Source organism: Amphibalanus amphitrite, unplaced genomic scaffold (assembly GCF_019059575.1).
Source record: "Amphibalanus amphitrite isolate SeventyFive unplaced genomic scaffold, NRLGWU_Aamphi_draft 000811F_arrow, whole genome shotgun sequence".
Classification (NCBI taxonomy): Eukaryota; Metazoa; Arthropoda; class Thecostraca; order Balanomorpha; family Balanidae; genus Amphibalanus; species Amphibalanus amphitrite.
Window position 1 is genome coordinate 164,748 of NW_024882305.1, and position 14,009 is coordinate 178,756.

Sequence of the window (14,009 nt, forward strand, 5' to 3'; positions counted from 1 at the left end):
AACGGTAGCGCCGATTGACGTGGGCACTATCTGCAAGGCAGGCGCGCGCGCGCGACGCTGCGCGCGCCTGGCAGCGGAGCTGGCCGGACGGATGGTACCGGTCGATATGGGTCGACCGCTGTCCTGGCTCCGTCCTGGAGGCCGACCGTGCAGTCGTTATCGACATCCGCCAGTACCTGCTCTGCATCGGCCGCCTCCCGAGGCCGGATGCCCACAATTCAACGACGTGGAGTGCCCTGCTGCCCGATGCCGCGTCTGCCGCGAAGAGGCTGGCACTCCACGGTATGTGCTGCTGCGATGCGTGGCGCTGGCGGCGTTGCGACAAAGAGCCTCGGCAGCTGAACTGCTTCAAGCGACGTAATGATATCTGCCCTCCCCTCCCCTATCGAGCCGCTTGGGTGTGGACGGACCGGTCGGCAGACGCGAGAACCTGCAGCGAAGGAGCTGGGGTCTACGGGGAGTAGCAGGACGAATGGACTGATGACTATGAGCCGCGTGTCCCGACCGGTCCATTCTGCTGTTCCAGCTCCAGGACCGGCCGCGCCGTCGCCACCCGTCCGGCGTCAGTGGAGGACCGCTCATCAGCTGTCGATTTTCATCAGTTTCGTTTGGACCACTGGTCGGGCTCCTGCCAGTGCCGACATTGGGTTGGGCGGAGTCCTACCGATGAATGCCGCGAGTGCTGCAACATTGGCTCGGTACATCTCGGTACATTTTCCCGAGTCTGGTGTGGCTACGGGGAGACGGATTTGGTGACCCTGGCTGCCGCCGTGAGAACCATCCAGAACCGTACGGCTATGCTGCGGCAGCAGCTGAAAGGAACGCAACAACAATAACTACAACAGCAGCTGCTAATGAAAGGGGAAATCATGGAGCCGGATGACCCGGCACATGGCGCTCAGCCAGCTGAGAATGAGAGCAGCTATCAAATCGCCAGCAGGGTGCTGCGGCTGGTAACTGACGACCTTAACAGAGAGAGAGCGCCTCCGCTGATGCGGATGAAACTACCCCCTCTCAGGTTTGTTTGACGCCGTCTCCGTCGACTCTTTCGCCTGGGCCGGCTGGCGACCGCGACATTTCTTGTGCAGTGACTCGTAACTATGTTCACCAAACTTGTAAAACTCCTCACGTTAGCATCTTTAAAGAATGTTTCCCTTGTACACTGCTGCAATGTCTTATGTAGGCATATTGTAGGTACAGTCTAAACGAGTGTGGAATGCTTTGTTGTGCTTGCTTGTTCTGTATTTCGTTTGCTATTCCTTGTTGCAATTTTAGTGGATGGTTTCTGAACTGCTGTTTGCATTATAGATGTTGCTAGTGCGTAGACGCCAAAGATTACTTTATACCTATTGACGCGCCAGATAAAGGAGGTGAAGTATTCCTCTGATCTCTACCTACGAAATTCCTTTATGTGTGTTTTGTAATCGATATTGGCGGTTTTCTTATGTGATGCGGTGTAGAGCGCGGCTGAGGAAGGCGATGTTTAAAGTTGCTAGTTATTTTTCAATACATCTATGATCGGACTGTCGTGCTTGCTGTAGGTCGGACTTCCGTTCTTGATGGTGATTGGACGCACGTGCCGGTAGTTCACAACAATGCGGCTTTCGATTATAGTATAGATTTAGATGCTTTTAGTATTTGTATACGTAGTCCTGAGTTTCGAGATATTATCCTTGCGGGCTCCTTGCCAACAGATTGTCCACTTCTGTGTCCAGTACTCATCCCACTCACGAGGCTCAGTTGTGTTTGCCAACCCCTATACGGAAACATTGGCCAGATAACTGACTACTACTGAAATTTTAAGAAGCGTGGGCAGTAGGGCATAACGAACGGTCATCAGGTTCAGTAGCCGCGGAGCACCTTCAATTAAGGGGGGGGGGGGCACCGCCGACTTTTGGTCCCATTCTTTCCATGCAGCGCCCATAGGGCTAATGTTAAAATGCCAAAATCAAAGGAGGGCACGGTGCCCCGGTGCCCTCCCCATTCCGCCGCCTATGCTCAGGTTATTTCTGACCTGACAGGCTCAGGGAGGATTGCTCTTTGTTGTTTTTCTCCGATGAACCCTCTTGCTGCACACTGGCTGATCCAAAGGATGGAAGGGACGGGGGGGGGGGTGCAGACGTAAGAAAAAAGAAGACAATGTTCTTTCCCTAGCGCACGAAATCAATTCTTAAATGAAAATAAAACGAATAAGCTTCCGTTAAGAAGCCCCCGTTCCGTATCTTCCGTTCCATTCCACGACTCGCACGTTCCAGTGACTTGCTGCAGAAGCGTCATCTATACCTCGCCCTTACTGCCGGGAAGGCCGCGAGTTGCGACATCTATACTATGTCTAGGCCTGAAATACCTCGGTAGTATTCATCCGCCACGATGTATTTATTTTTGTCAATCGGTTTGGTCCTTCTGGCCGGATAGGTCGTCAGAATTATCTGAAGGTGCCTGAAATGTCTCGTTAGTGGAAAAAATGTCCCGTTAGTGGAATTCCACTATCTGGCAACTAGCCCTATGTAAACGCGGCTACTGACTCGGCAACTCATTTGGCAGCTTAAAACCTTTATTCCAGGTTGCCAAAACGGTAGTTTCTTCACTCAGCTGAGACGGAATACCTCACTTTTTTTTGCAAATATTTTCTTCTTTTTTTTCGTTGAAAAGGCCAAGGTCTGAAAAATAAGTGGCCTAAAACCGATGAGAAAGCTAGATTTGGGGGTACCCTAGGTTGATATCTATGATGGTTCAGCCCCCCCAGTCTGGAAGAAGTTCCCGCGCCACTGCTTAAAGCATTCAGTAAGTAAAAAAATGTATCCCTCAGAATTTTGATGAGAGTAAAAATGCTGGTGACAGTTTCCTTGCACGATATACCATCTCATATGAATTTCGAAGCTCTAAAGACGTGCATTTATAGTCATATCGCAGCAGTAAAGCGATGGCGCGGTATGTATAAAAGCTCTAAAGCATGGGTGTCGATTTGTATACCTTTGGGGGTGCTGCAGCACCCCCAATGCTCAAATGAGCACCCCCAATGGTTTTCCGGGCACCCCCAAATTTTCCAGTTTAGCATCCCCAATGATTTGGTCCCTCAAAAACTCCCACTAACTCTGCTTGAGGAAAATAATTGGTTCCGCAGTCTTTCACTACTAAAAATAAAACAATTACGCAATTTACAATGCATGAAGTTTGGATTTGGTCCCGTAGCTCAGTTGGTTAGAGCGTTGGACTCCGCGTGGTGAGAGCACGCGTTCCCGGTTATGACAGTCCGGGTTCGAAGCGCGACGGGCGCTCGACATTTATGGGCCTCCTGACAGGTATGGTTGCGGTTGGTGGCAGGCCGTAGCCAGGCGAAGTCAGCGAGGGGACCGGCCGTGCGCGGCTTTGTGCGCACGTTAAACTTTGGACTCTAAATTCTGCCATAGAATCGGAATTGCGCGATCGGAGGGTAGAGGGCAGGGTCATCGCAACAAGCTTCGCTTAGCGGTGGCTCTGTCCTTGTGAATCCTTCCCATCAAAAGGTTCGGACTAAATTTATAAAAAAAAAATGAAGTAAAGATGTAAAGAAAGTAAAAGTTAGTCTAAAGAAGAAGGGCGTAAAAAGACGTTAAGTTGCAAAGACACTGGTGTGGGTCCGTCGTAGACGGGTGTCGGACCCTTAGAGCTGATGGCGTGTACCTTTTACAAGCCGGCAGGGGGCTCCAGAGACCGGCGACGGGCCCTCAGAGGCCGGCAAAGTGCCATCAGAGGCCGGTGGTACCTTCAGAAACCCTGTGGGGTCGTCTCTAGAGACCGGCACGGGCTCAGATGCCGATGGGGCCCTCAGAGTCGCCGGTGTGGGGCCTTCAAATGTCACCGGTGGGTGGCCATCACATGTGCACTTGTGGGGCTTTTAGAAGCGACGATGTTGGGCCCTCAAAGCCGCAGATATAGGGCCTTAAGAGGCACTAGTGTGGGGCCCTAAGATATGGCAATGTATGGCCCTCACAGGCGCCGTTGTGGGGGCTCTCAGAGACACTGGTTTAGGGCCATCACAGGCGCGCGTGTGGCCCTCAGAACTGCTGTTACGGAACGGACCCTTCATAGGTCGACAAGAAGATATCAAGAGGTCACCGGTGCCATCAGGAGCCTTGTGGGGTTCTCAGAGACCGGCATGGCGCTCTCAGACGCCGCTGGGACCCTTCGAGTCACCTGTGTGGGACCGTCAGGGTCGCTGATAACTGACAAGGGCCCTCAGAACCGCCCATGTGGGTTTTTTAAATGCATTGGTGTGGGGCCTCAGAGTTAGGGGTGTGGGCCCTCAGAGACGCCGGTGTGGCGCTCAGAGGCGCCGGTGAGGGCCCTCACAGTCGCCGTTATAGGGGCCCTCAGAGAATGTGTAAAAATGCAAGTGTCAGCAAGGCCGTTCCGTCGCTCAATGCGTTGTGAAAAACACCTTAACTCCTCTGAGGGAATGTAGCCCTCAGAGAAATAGGTGTGGGGCTATTACAGGTGGGTGTGGAGCTCCCAGAGAGCTCCCAGAGCCCCCTAACCCAGCCAGCAATTTGGTTCGGCGCAAGTCCGTTTTGCCCTGGCAACTCCGACATGCCAGACTCGGGCCGGTATAAAAGGAACGCCGTCAGAGCCGGGGTTTGGGTCGATACGGCTCTATTCCGGTTAGCCAGTCTTGGCCGTAGCGCTCCCGGGTTAGTATGGTTCCGGACCGCCAAGTCTGACTCAAGTCCGGCTCCCTGCCACGGCTCAAGTCCGGCTCCCTTACGACCAGTCCGGCTGCCTCATAGCTGCTCTGGCTTACTGTGGCTGTGGCTGAAGTACGGTGGAGGTACGGCACGGCTGATGCGGCATAAGTCCGGCTGTGGTGCGGGCGAGCTCCGGGATCGTGTCAGCTCCAGTAGAGCCCCAGACCTTGCCCGTACTTTAGCCGGAGCAAATGCCTGAGCTATCCAGAGTAAAACCAGCTACGGCCAAGGCCAAATTTGCTGGCTGGGAATAGGCCGGTTAGGACCCCCAGAGTCCAGCAAGTGGCCCTCCGAGGCTGGCTTGGGCCCTTATGGAGATCTTATTGTTGATACTTGTGGGCCCATGAGGTGTTTTTTACGAGCCCTGTGGGGCCCTTCTGAATCCAAATATGGTCAACATGGACCCTTATCGGCCAATTGGCGCCGCAGGGCCCCTCAGGCCCGAATAACCCGAGGGGACCCTGAACCTGAGGGGGGGCGGGGCACGTGCCTCACGGGCCCACCTGGCTACGCCACTGAGGAAAATCGTAAACCTGTAAATATCCAAATGCGATCACCTTTCATTTTTTCAGCGATTATTGTGATCGTCTAATTACTGCCAGAGCATCGTAGCTACCGTTGTCTCCGCGCAATGTCCGCCCCTGCGGACCGCAGCGACTGCTGCACCGGTGCTAATCGCCGTCATCGGTTTCTGTCACCTTTTAAAGGGACACTCCCACCTTAACATTAGTTTTGAGTTGAGATAGCCAAATTGGTGGCCATGGCCTGCAAATACCGGTTTGGGCACTCACAACATCGAAAAATGCTTTAATTCGAAGATATGGAATTTCCAACTTGCAGTTTTCGGATTCTAAGGGGCTAATGCATTGGAATGCCCCCTTAGAATTTGTGACGTCAGCGGAGATCTAACGATTTTTAAATCTTAGACTAAAACCATCGTTAACACGTGGTGGTATACGCTGCTTTGCGCGCAACGTCTGCCGCACTTTAAGGCTGCCAAATTATTGCTTCCAAATAAAGTCGCTAGTAACAGGGGAGATCCCAAAAAGTAAACAAAAGTAAAAGCCTAATATCTTGAAAACCAGTGAATATTTTTCGGTGAAATTTGGTAGATATTCGTTTTCGCTCTTTCTGAACCAAGGGACATCACTTTCATGCCAATTCATTAACTTTTTTGAAGGTGGGAGGGTCCCTTTAACAGAGGTGCCGGGGCTGCTGCCATACTGCCGGCAAATATACGACTTTTTTCGGAAAGATGTTTATGTAATAAGGTAGCCAAGTACTAGGGCGAGCGGAATGATTTTCAAGAAGAACGTTCTGCCCTTGGGAAATATTAGTGGAAATCTCGGCATTATCAGTATTCAGTACCTTATGGGGATAACCAACCCTATACGGTTGTGCCTCATGGCAAAGCTGCAATCTTTCACTCGGTGCAGGGGTTGAGCACCCCCAACCATTTTGAAAAATCGACACCCCTGCTCTAAAGGAACGTTTGCAGTCCCGTGGATCAGTGACTCGTGGGCCAGACACCTGTACTGTGTATAAACAAGTGTACCATCTTCCTGCGGCGGTTCGAATGACTCATGCGTCGGCGCCTTTTTTCGTCGGCGCCTTTTTTTCCGTCGGCTCCTAGCATGACACTTGAATAAACATCGCCACTCGCTGGCGGTACTCGGCCTATTATTGGTGAACAGTGCACAGCTGTTTCGTGTTATTGGTGAACTAGTAGGTAGCCACTCAGCATGTTTTTGTGTTTTTGTGTGTGTTTTCTTAACCCGCGCACCGACGGAGGTCTGCGCCAACTTCGCACCGACGGGGGGGGGGGCGGATGACCGCCCAACGAAGCAAGATAGCGACAAGCGGTAAACGGCATCGGATACGCATGGACAAGGTCTACAATTTTTACGAAGGTCATTTTCAGGTCAGGTCAAAGATGACGTCACAGGGGTCGAAAAAGTCAAAATGGCGGCGCTAGATATGGATAGAGTTTTTCTCGAATAACTTTCGAATTAGTCAAGATAGGAACAAACTAAGGGCATCATCGTGATCCTCTCGTCAATCCGCATCGAATGATATATATGTTGACCTCGAAAGGTCAAGGTCAAAGGTTGACCTCAGGTCACGTGACCTCGAGGTCATCATGTATATCATTCGATGCGTCTTGACGAGCTGAACACAATGAGACCACCCGCGCGGCTGTATCTTGTTCCTGTACGGAGTTATTGGCAAAAAAACTGCTGGTGACCTTTGATGACGTCACATGACCTTACAGCTGCCCAACAGCAAGACAGACCTCAAGGTAGTGAAGGTTGATCGTATATGAAGTCATGTGTGGTATATGGGGCCATTCCGACCCGTTTTAGTGGTAAAAACAGGGAGTTGATTTTTCCCCCATTGACTTATAATGGGGAGGTCGCGAAATTGACCTGACCTTAGGTCACCGACATCAAAATTCCGAGATATACAAATTGTAGCTACTAATGACCTAATAACATCCTGCGACTTTCAAAGGCCTCCGACATCTACTGTAGCTCTGGCACGGTGACAAAGTTACAAAAAAGTGACTTGAGGTTGGGTCATTCAAAGTGACCTGGTGACCTGACCTTGAAAGTTAGGAGGTTCAAACTTGCACACCATGTGCGAAATTGATGAGAGAATAGTCGTACCTAATTTCGCGGCGCTACGCGCCGCGGTTTTCCCGCTATCCGCGAAAAACCTCAGGGGGGGCGGATATCCGCCCCCCGTCGGTGCGCGGGTTAACGGTTTTGACGGCAGCGACCGATCAGTGCTCGGACCATCGCACAGCACCACTGGTGCAGCGCTCGGTCGGCTGCAGTCACATCATTTATCATTTCCGTGACTTTCCCAAAGCGACGGACGTGAAATATGGTGCAAATAATGCAGAAATATTCATGTTTTAACAATCTGGCAGTCATTTTACCAAATGTTTTCGCACTTAGGTGCTGTATACCTACCTACGGCTTGGCGTAGGGAAGAGGCGGGAGAAATCACACTTATTTCACAGGCCATATTTACTGAGGTATTACTTGAAAAGTATTGTAGCCAAGCTGTCTTGTGGAGCACCAATAAAAAGTAGACCATTTCTCCGCAGCTTGCTATCATAAAAGCCGAGCCTATGTCGTGATGTGGTTATATGTGGAGAAAAGCAAAAACACTCATTTTGGGGAGAATAGGGACACACGCAGGGGAAAGGGACAGACACAAGGCTGAATTGGAACACATGAAAATGAAGTATTGGGACAACATTTTTATCTCGAATTATGTCTCTGTCTATGTCTAGGCAATCAATTGATGCGTCGGAACTTATCTTCACACTATCTGCTTCGGCCGGGATTGTCTTTCACGATAACGATATTCCCAAAAAATGCGCATTTTTCTTACAGGAGTGAGACTTTCTGGTCAGAGCGTCGAAAGTCATTTTGTAAGCACTCAGTCATTTCTCTGGTCAGTTCAAAGGTTGAATCTGAAAACAATGTTGAAATTGGCAAAGCTTGACCTTTGATGACATTCGTTAACTCGACTTTCGAAATAACCTGAGAAATGACCGATTGCCTTCTTGATGATCTTTGATGTGGTGACGTAGCCCTTGCCCTCTGAACTTTGTGCAGTAGACTAGGTGGCGCTGAGCTCGTTGCGCTCGTGGGCACGGTGCGGCCGTGCAGCAGTCGGGCAGCGGCCCCCGCCGGATACCGATCACCAATACAGGACTACGTTATTCAGAACGCTGTGTGAGATCGCGGACCGAGATCGCGGACCCGGAAGCTGGAACGAACTCAGCCGCGGATACTAGCGGCGTAACAACTTGGCGACAAGGATGAGATTCGCTTAGTGGTGATCTCGGAAGGAAAAGTGGCGTTCTCACGGATTTGGCGTTCTGGTGGTGCGGCACCGGTGGCCGACGCGGATATACGTCACTGGGAAGTGACAGCGTCGGGACTCGGACAAACTCCTTTGGCGTGCTGGATGGTGCAGTGCGCGGCGGTCGGCGCGGATATACATCACGGTGAAGTGATAGCGTCGGGCCGGGTGATATTGCTTAGTGCTTAGTTCTGCTTAGTGCTTAGTATTTTTTTTATACTGCTGCATAATTTTGTGCATTAACGCTGTAAGCTCTGCCGCTGCGTTTCGCTGTATCGTTGTTGGGAACATTTGTATTGCACCTCCGTGTTGGGTGAACAGTGGTGCGGGCGGCGACGGCGGCCGCTGGACTCTGAACTTTGGACTCTGCTCGGTGTGGCGTGACTGGTGAGTCAGCGCGGTCAGTGCAGTGTGCAGTGCCTGACCCCGGTGCAGCCTCGGGGCGGTGGCAAACATGGCGGCCGGACTGCCGAGCGTGGCTCCTTTTGCAAAGGGGATGGACTTTAGCCGGTGGCTGAAGGGTCTGGAATTCTACGCTGAGGCGATGGACATAACAGACGACCGGCGGCGGACTGCAGTCCTGCTCCATCTAATGGGGCCGGACATCCAGGACGTGTTCGACACCCTGCCGGAGCCGGCTGCAACGGCTGCAACGTCACAATACGACACCGCTGTGGCTAAACTACGCCAATATCTGCAGCCGACGTCTAACCTTATGGCGGAACGTGTAACGTTCCACCGCACGAGCATGTACGCCGGCGAGTCATTCGACGCGTACCTGGCTCGTTTGCGGGCGGTGGCTGGGCGGTGCGGGTTCCCGGCGGCTGACCTCGACCGTGAGCTCCGGGACAGGAGCGTGGCCGGCGCGACTCCACAAATTCAGGAGCGACTGTTGCAGACGGTCGGAACCAAAGGAGACAACTTTTCACTGCAAGATCTGCAGGCTACGGCTCGTGCATACGAGCAAACGCAAATGCTAGTGACGCAGTTCCGTAATGCGTCTCTGAGCACGGACGGCGTCGGACGGTCAACCACCGCATTGGACGAGCGGCCAGAGGTCGATGTGGTGACCTCGGGACCGGATCAGCTGAACGCTGTCCGGCCACAGCGCACAGCTGACGGTAACCGGAACCGCCAGCGGCGCATGGTCCGCTGCTACCGCTGCGGTGCGGCGGGACATTTCCAGCGGGACTGTCAGGAGAGCCGACGCCCGGATGAGTCAGCGCGTGCGGCACCAGCGTCACGGCGGCCGACGGGGCCGGGGCGCCGGGAATCTGACACTCGTGGGTCCGACGGGGTCAGACCGGCACCGGAGACGCGGCGGTGCTACCGCTGCAAGCAGATCGGACATCTGCGCAGTCAATGCCGACAGCAGCCTGCCACGGCGGACATGTGGGGGCTGGGGCAGATAAACGCTGTTAACCTAACGGAGGCGGTTAAAATGACTTTACCGGTGAACGGGGTGGCCATCAAAATGGTGGTGGACACCGGCAGCCCTATCACTGCTGTGGGGCGGGACACGGTCATCCCGCGGCTGCGACTGAAACCTACTCAGCTGCAGCTGTCGTCATTCACTGGTCACCGGATCCCTCTCCGGGGTGAGGCAGACGTCTTAGTAAGGTTTCGCGGTCGGGACTATCGACTGCGACTGGTCGTGGTGGACCTGCCTGGCGATCGCCGTCTGCTAGGTCGCGACTGGCTGCGGGCTCTGGACATAAGTGTGGGCGGCGGAGAGACGGCGGTGATGGACGTCACGCCGGAACGAGGGACGGCGGACCTGGAGGCGGTCTGTAACAGGCACAAGTCGGTGTTTGACGGCACACCGGGGCGCATCAGTGGAGTAAAGGCGCACCTGACACTGAAACCGGATGCACGGCCGGTGTCACGGCCGGTGCGCTCGCCTCCATATGCACTGAAACCGGCCGTCGAGCAGGAGCTCGACCGCTGGGTGCAGGCCGGGATCGCGGAAAAAGTCGGTCCAAACGACGCGCCCGGCTGGGGAACACCACTGGTGACGGTGCCACGGGCTGATGGCGGTGTGCGTCTGTGCGGTGATTATCGACTGACGGTAAACCCGCAGCTGCAAATGGCGACGCATCCTACGCCATCCGCCGAAAACATCTTTGCGAGCGTCCGAGGACGGCGGTTCTGCAAACTGGACCTGAAAGACGCCTTCCTGCAGCTGGAGCTCGCGGAGGAATCGCGGGATATGACAACAGTCGTCACGCACCGAGGACGGTATCGGATGAAATCCCTACCGTTCGGCATATCGGCGTGCAGTTCGGTGTTTCAGGCAGCAATCGATCACATCCTGGATGGCTTAGACGGGTGTGTGGCCTATCAAGATGATCTGCTGGTGACGGCGGCGAACATGGCAGACCTGTGCGTGCGCTTGGATGAAGTGCTAACTCGGCTGGAAGCTCATGGGGTGAAGCTGAAACGGGAAAAGTGTCAACTTGGACTCGACGAGGTGCAGTACCTCGGCTGGCGCATCTCAGCACAGGGGCTGCGTCCAGTACAGGAGAAAGTTGACGCAGTGATCGACATGCCGGACCCTAAGGATGTGAAAAGTCTGCGCAGCATCTTGGGGAGCATCAACTACTACCAGCGGGTGCTTCCCAACCTCTCCACGGAACTAGCGCCGCTGTACGAGCTCTTACAGAAGGGCGCCACGTGGAAATGGACTAATGTGCACAAAAACGCACTGGTCAGAGTGCGGAAACTGCTGGCAGGGGACACAGTCCTAAAGCGGTACGATGCAGAGGCGCCGCTCAAGCTCGTCACAGATAGCAGTGAAGTCGGCGTGGGAGCCGTGCTTCTGCAGCCGGACGAGGAAGGACTGGAGCGTCCGGTGATGTACGCCTCTCGGACACTCACAAAAACGGAGAGGAAGTATCCGATGGTAGAGAAGGAGGCGCTGGCGGTGTCTTTCGCCGTCAAGCGTTTCGGTCAGTTTCTCTACGGCCGGAGGTGGACCCTGGTCACGGACAACAGGGCGCTGTCGCGCATCTTGAGTCCGGAGCGCGAGCTGCCAACGCTGGCGGCGGCCAGGCTCCAGCGGTATGCGCTGCAGCTCGCGGCTTTCACCTATGATGTGGAGCTACGTCCATCAGAAGACATGCACCTGGCGGACAGTCTGTCTCGTATGGCAGTGCCAGGCGGAGAGGTCGAGCCAACGGATGCTGAAGACGACAACAGCGGCGGCTCGTACCTGCTGTTCATGGACGGAGTAGCTCCAGTTCTGACGGCCAAACAACTCGCGGCGGCGACACGCCGCGATCGGGTACTGTCGCGCGTCCTGACGTACGTGCACAGTGGGTGGCCCGGACAGGTGGAGCAGGAGCTGGCCCCGTTCCGTCAGAGGCGGGATGAGCTCTCCACGGACCTGGGATGTCTGCTCTGGGGTGGCAGGACGGTGGTTCCCCACTGCCTTCGGCAACAGGTGCTGGCAGAGCTGCACCAAGGTCACCTGGGCAGCGCCAAAATGAAAGGTGTGGCGCGCCGATACGTATGGTGGCCTGGTATGGACGCCGAGCTGGAGGCCCTGGCGCGTGACTGCGCGGCTTGCATGGAAAAGCGCGGGGCACCACCGCGTGCTGAACTTCACCCTTGGGAACCGACGGACAGCTGCTGGTTCAGGGTTCACATCGACTTCGCTGGACCCTTCCAGGGCTCTTTCTTTTTGATAGTGTATGACAGCTACTCGCGCTGGGTGGAGGCAGTGCCGATGCGTGAGACCAGCACGGAAAGCACTGTGCGTGTTCTGCGCGAAATGTTCGCCAGGTTTGGATTGCCGGTCCAGGTGGTCAGCGACAATGGACCCCAGCTGACCGCCACTGCGTTCTCCCAGTTCCTGAACTCGAATGGGATTCGGCACATCAGGACAGCGCCGTGGCATCCAAGTAGCAACGGGGCGGCGGAGCGCGCAGTTCAAACAGTAAAGAATGGCTTGAAAGCTGCACTCAAGGACGGAGGAACGCTTTCTCAGCGCCTCCAGCGGTTCTTGCTGGCATACCGGGTGGCGCCACACGCGACCACGGGGAGGTCTCCAGCGGAAATGATGTTGGGACGGAACGTGCGAACCAACCTGGACCTCCTAAAGCCGGATGTGGACGCGCGGCAGCGCGAGGAAAAACTTCGCCAGTGGCAGGCCGGTAGGCCAGGTCACAACAGGCAGTTCTCGATCGGAGACCACGTCTGGACACGGGCCTACGGTGGACCGTCCAAGTGGCGGCGGGGCGTCATCACCGCCCGGACGGGCCCGCTGTCGTTCGAAGTGGACGTGGGGAGCGCGATCTGGTCGCGGCACGCCGACCAGCTGCGTCTGGCGGGCACCCAACAGGCTGCTGCAGCGTCCGATGGCGCGGAGGAAATCAGCCGGCAGCCGACGGTGGCAGCACCGAACCGTACTGGACAGGTTCCGGTGGCCCCCACAGGGATTGGCGAACCACCGGTGATCATCAGACCGGGGGTCATCGTCGGGTCAGGTGTGACCGGCGGGTCGGAAACGACGGTCAGGTCACCGGCCAAAGACAGGCCGGGGGCGACGGGCAATGATGCTGTGACAGCACCTGCTACCGCTACCAGTGGCAGCTCCGAGGAAGCGCAGGTAGCTGCAGGCGGCGACGCTGGTGCCGAGGAGGTCAGCAGAGGTGGCGGTGCGACCTCATCGGCGACAGGAACAGGAGCTGGATCAGCAACTGGAGGCATCGCTCAGCGTGTTTCCGTCAGGCAGCGGAAGCAGCCGCGTCGCCTCATAGCCGAAATGTGACGGCGACACAAAGTCGTGTTCGAAGCGACTGGTTTTGCTTTGAAATAGTTTTAGACGGATGTTTAGTCTTATTTCGGCCAGTTTTTGTGTTGTCTGCTTCGCCACGACTGTCATTCCTGTTGAGGGGGGTAGTGTGTGGTGACGTAGCCCTTGCCCTCTGAACTTTGTGCAGTAGACTAGGTGGCGCTGAGCTCGTTGCGCTCGTGGGCACGGTGCGGCCGTGCAGCAGTCGGGCAGCGGCCCCCGCCGGATACCGATCACCAATACAGGACTACGTTATTCAGAACGCTGTGTGAGATCGCGGACCGAGATCGCGGACCCGGAAGCTGGAACGAACTCAGCCGCGGATACTAGCGGCGTAACATTTGACATTTTTTTTTTTTTGATGCCGCTCACCGCGAGTCGTTACCTGGCTCAGGAGCCAAGTAATAGGGGGTACCGTACCCCGGCGCGGGTTAAACCAATACAAACGTGGAGCGCAACCCTTGAGATAATCACAGAACTTTGCCTCTAACAACTCGCGACTGAACATTGAAATTGAAATTCAATTATTGCCAATGAGCCGTCCATTTTGCACCATAATTCATAACTATAGTTCCGTTGCAACGTACTTACCTAGGAGTAGTTTGCATCCC

At 54.9% G+C, this 14,009-nt stretch overlaps 1 protein-coding gene across 1 annotated transcript; it reads left to right on the plus strand.

Annotated features, from left to right (window-relative positions):
- The first annotated feature begins 9,057 nt into the window (after positions 1–9,057).
- Positions 9,058–13,374, plus strand: LOC122366491 (uncharacterized protein K02A2.6-like). Its single transcript, XM_043338812.1, has one exon. The coding sequence runs from the start codon at positions 9,058–9,060 to the stop codon at positions 13,372–13,374; it is 4,317 nt and encodes a 1,438-aa protein (XP_043194747.1).
- The last annotated feature ends 635 nt before the right edge of the window (positions 13,375–14,009 follow it).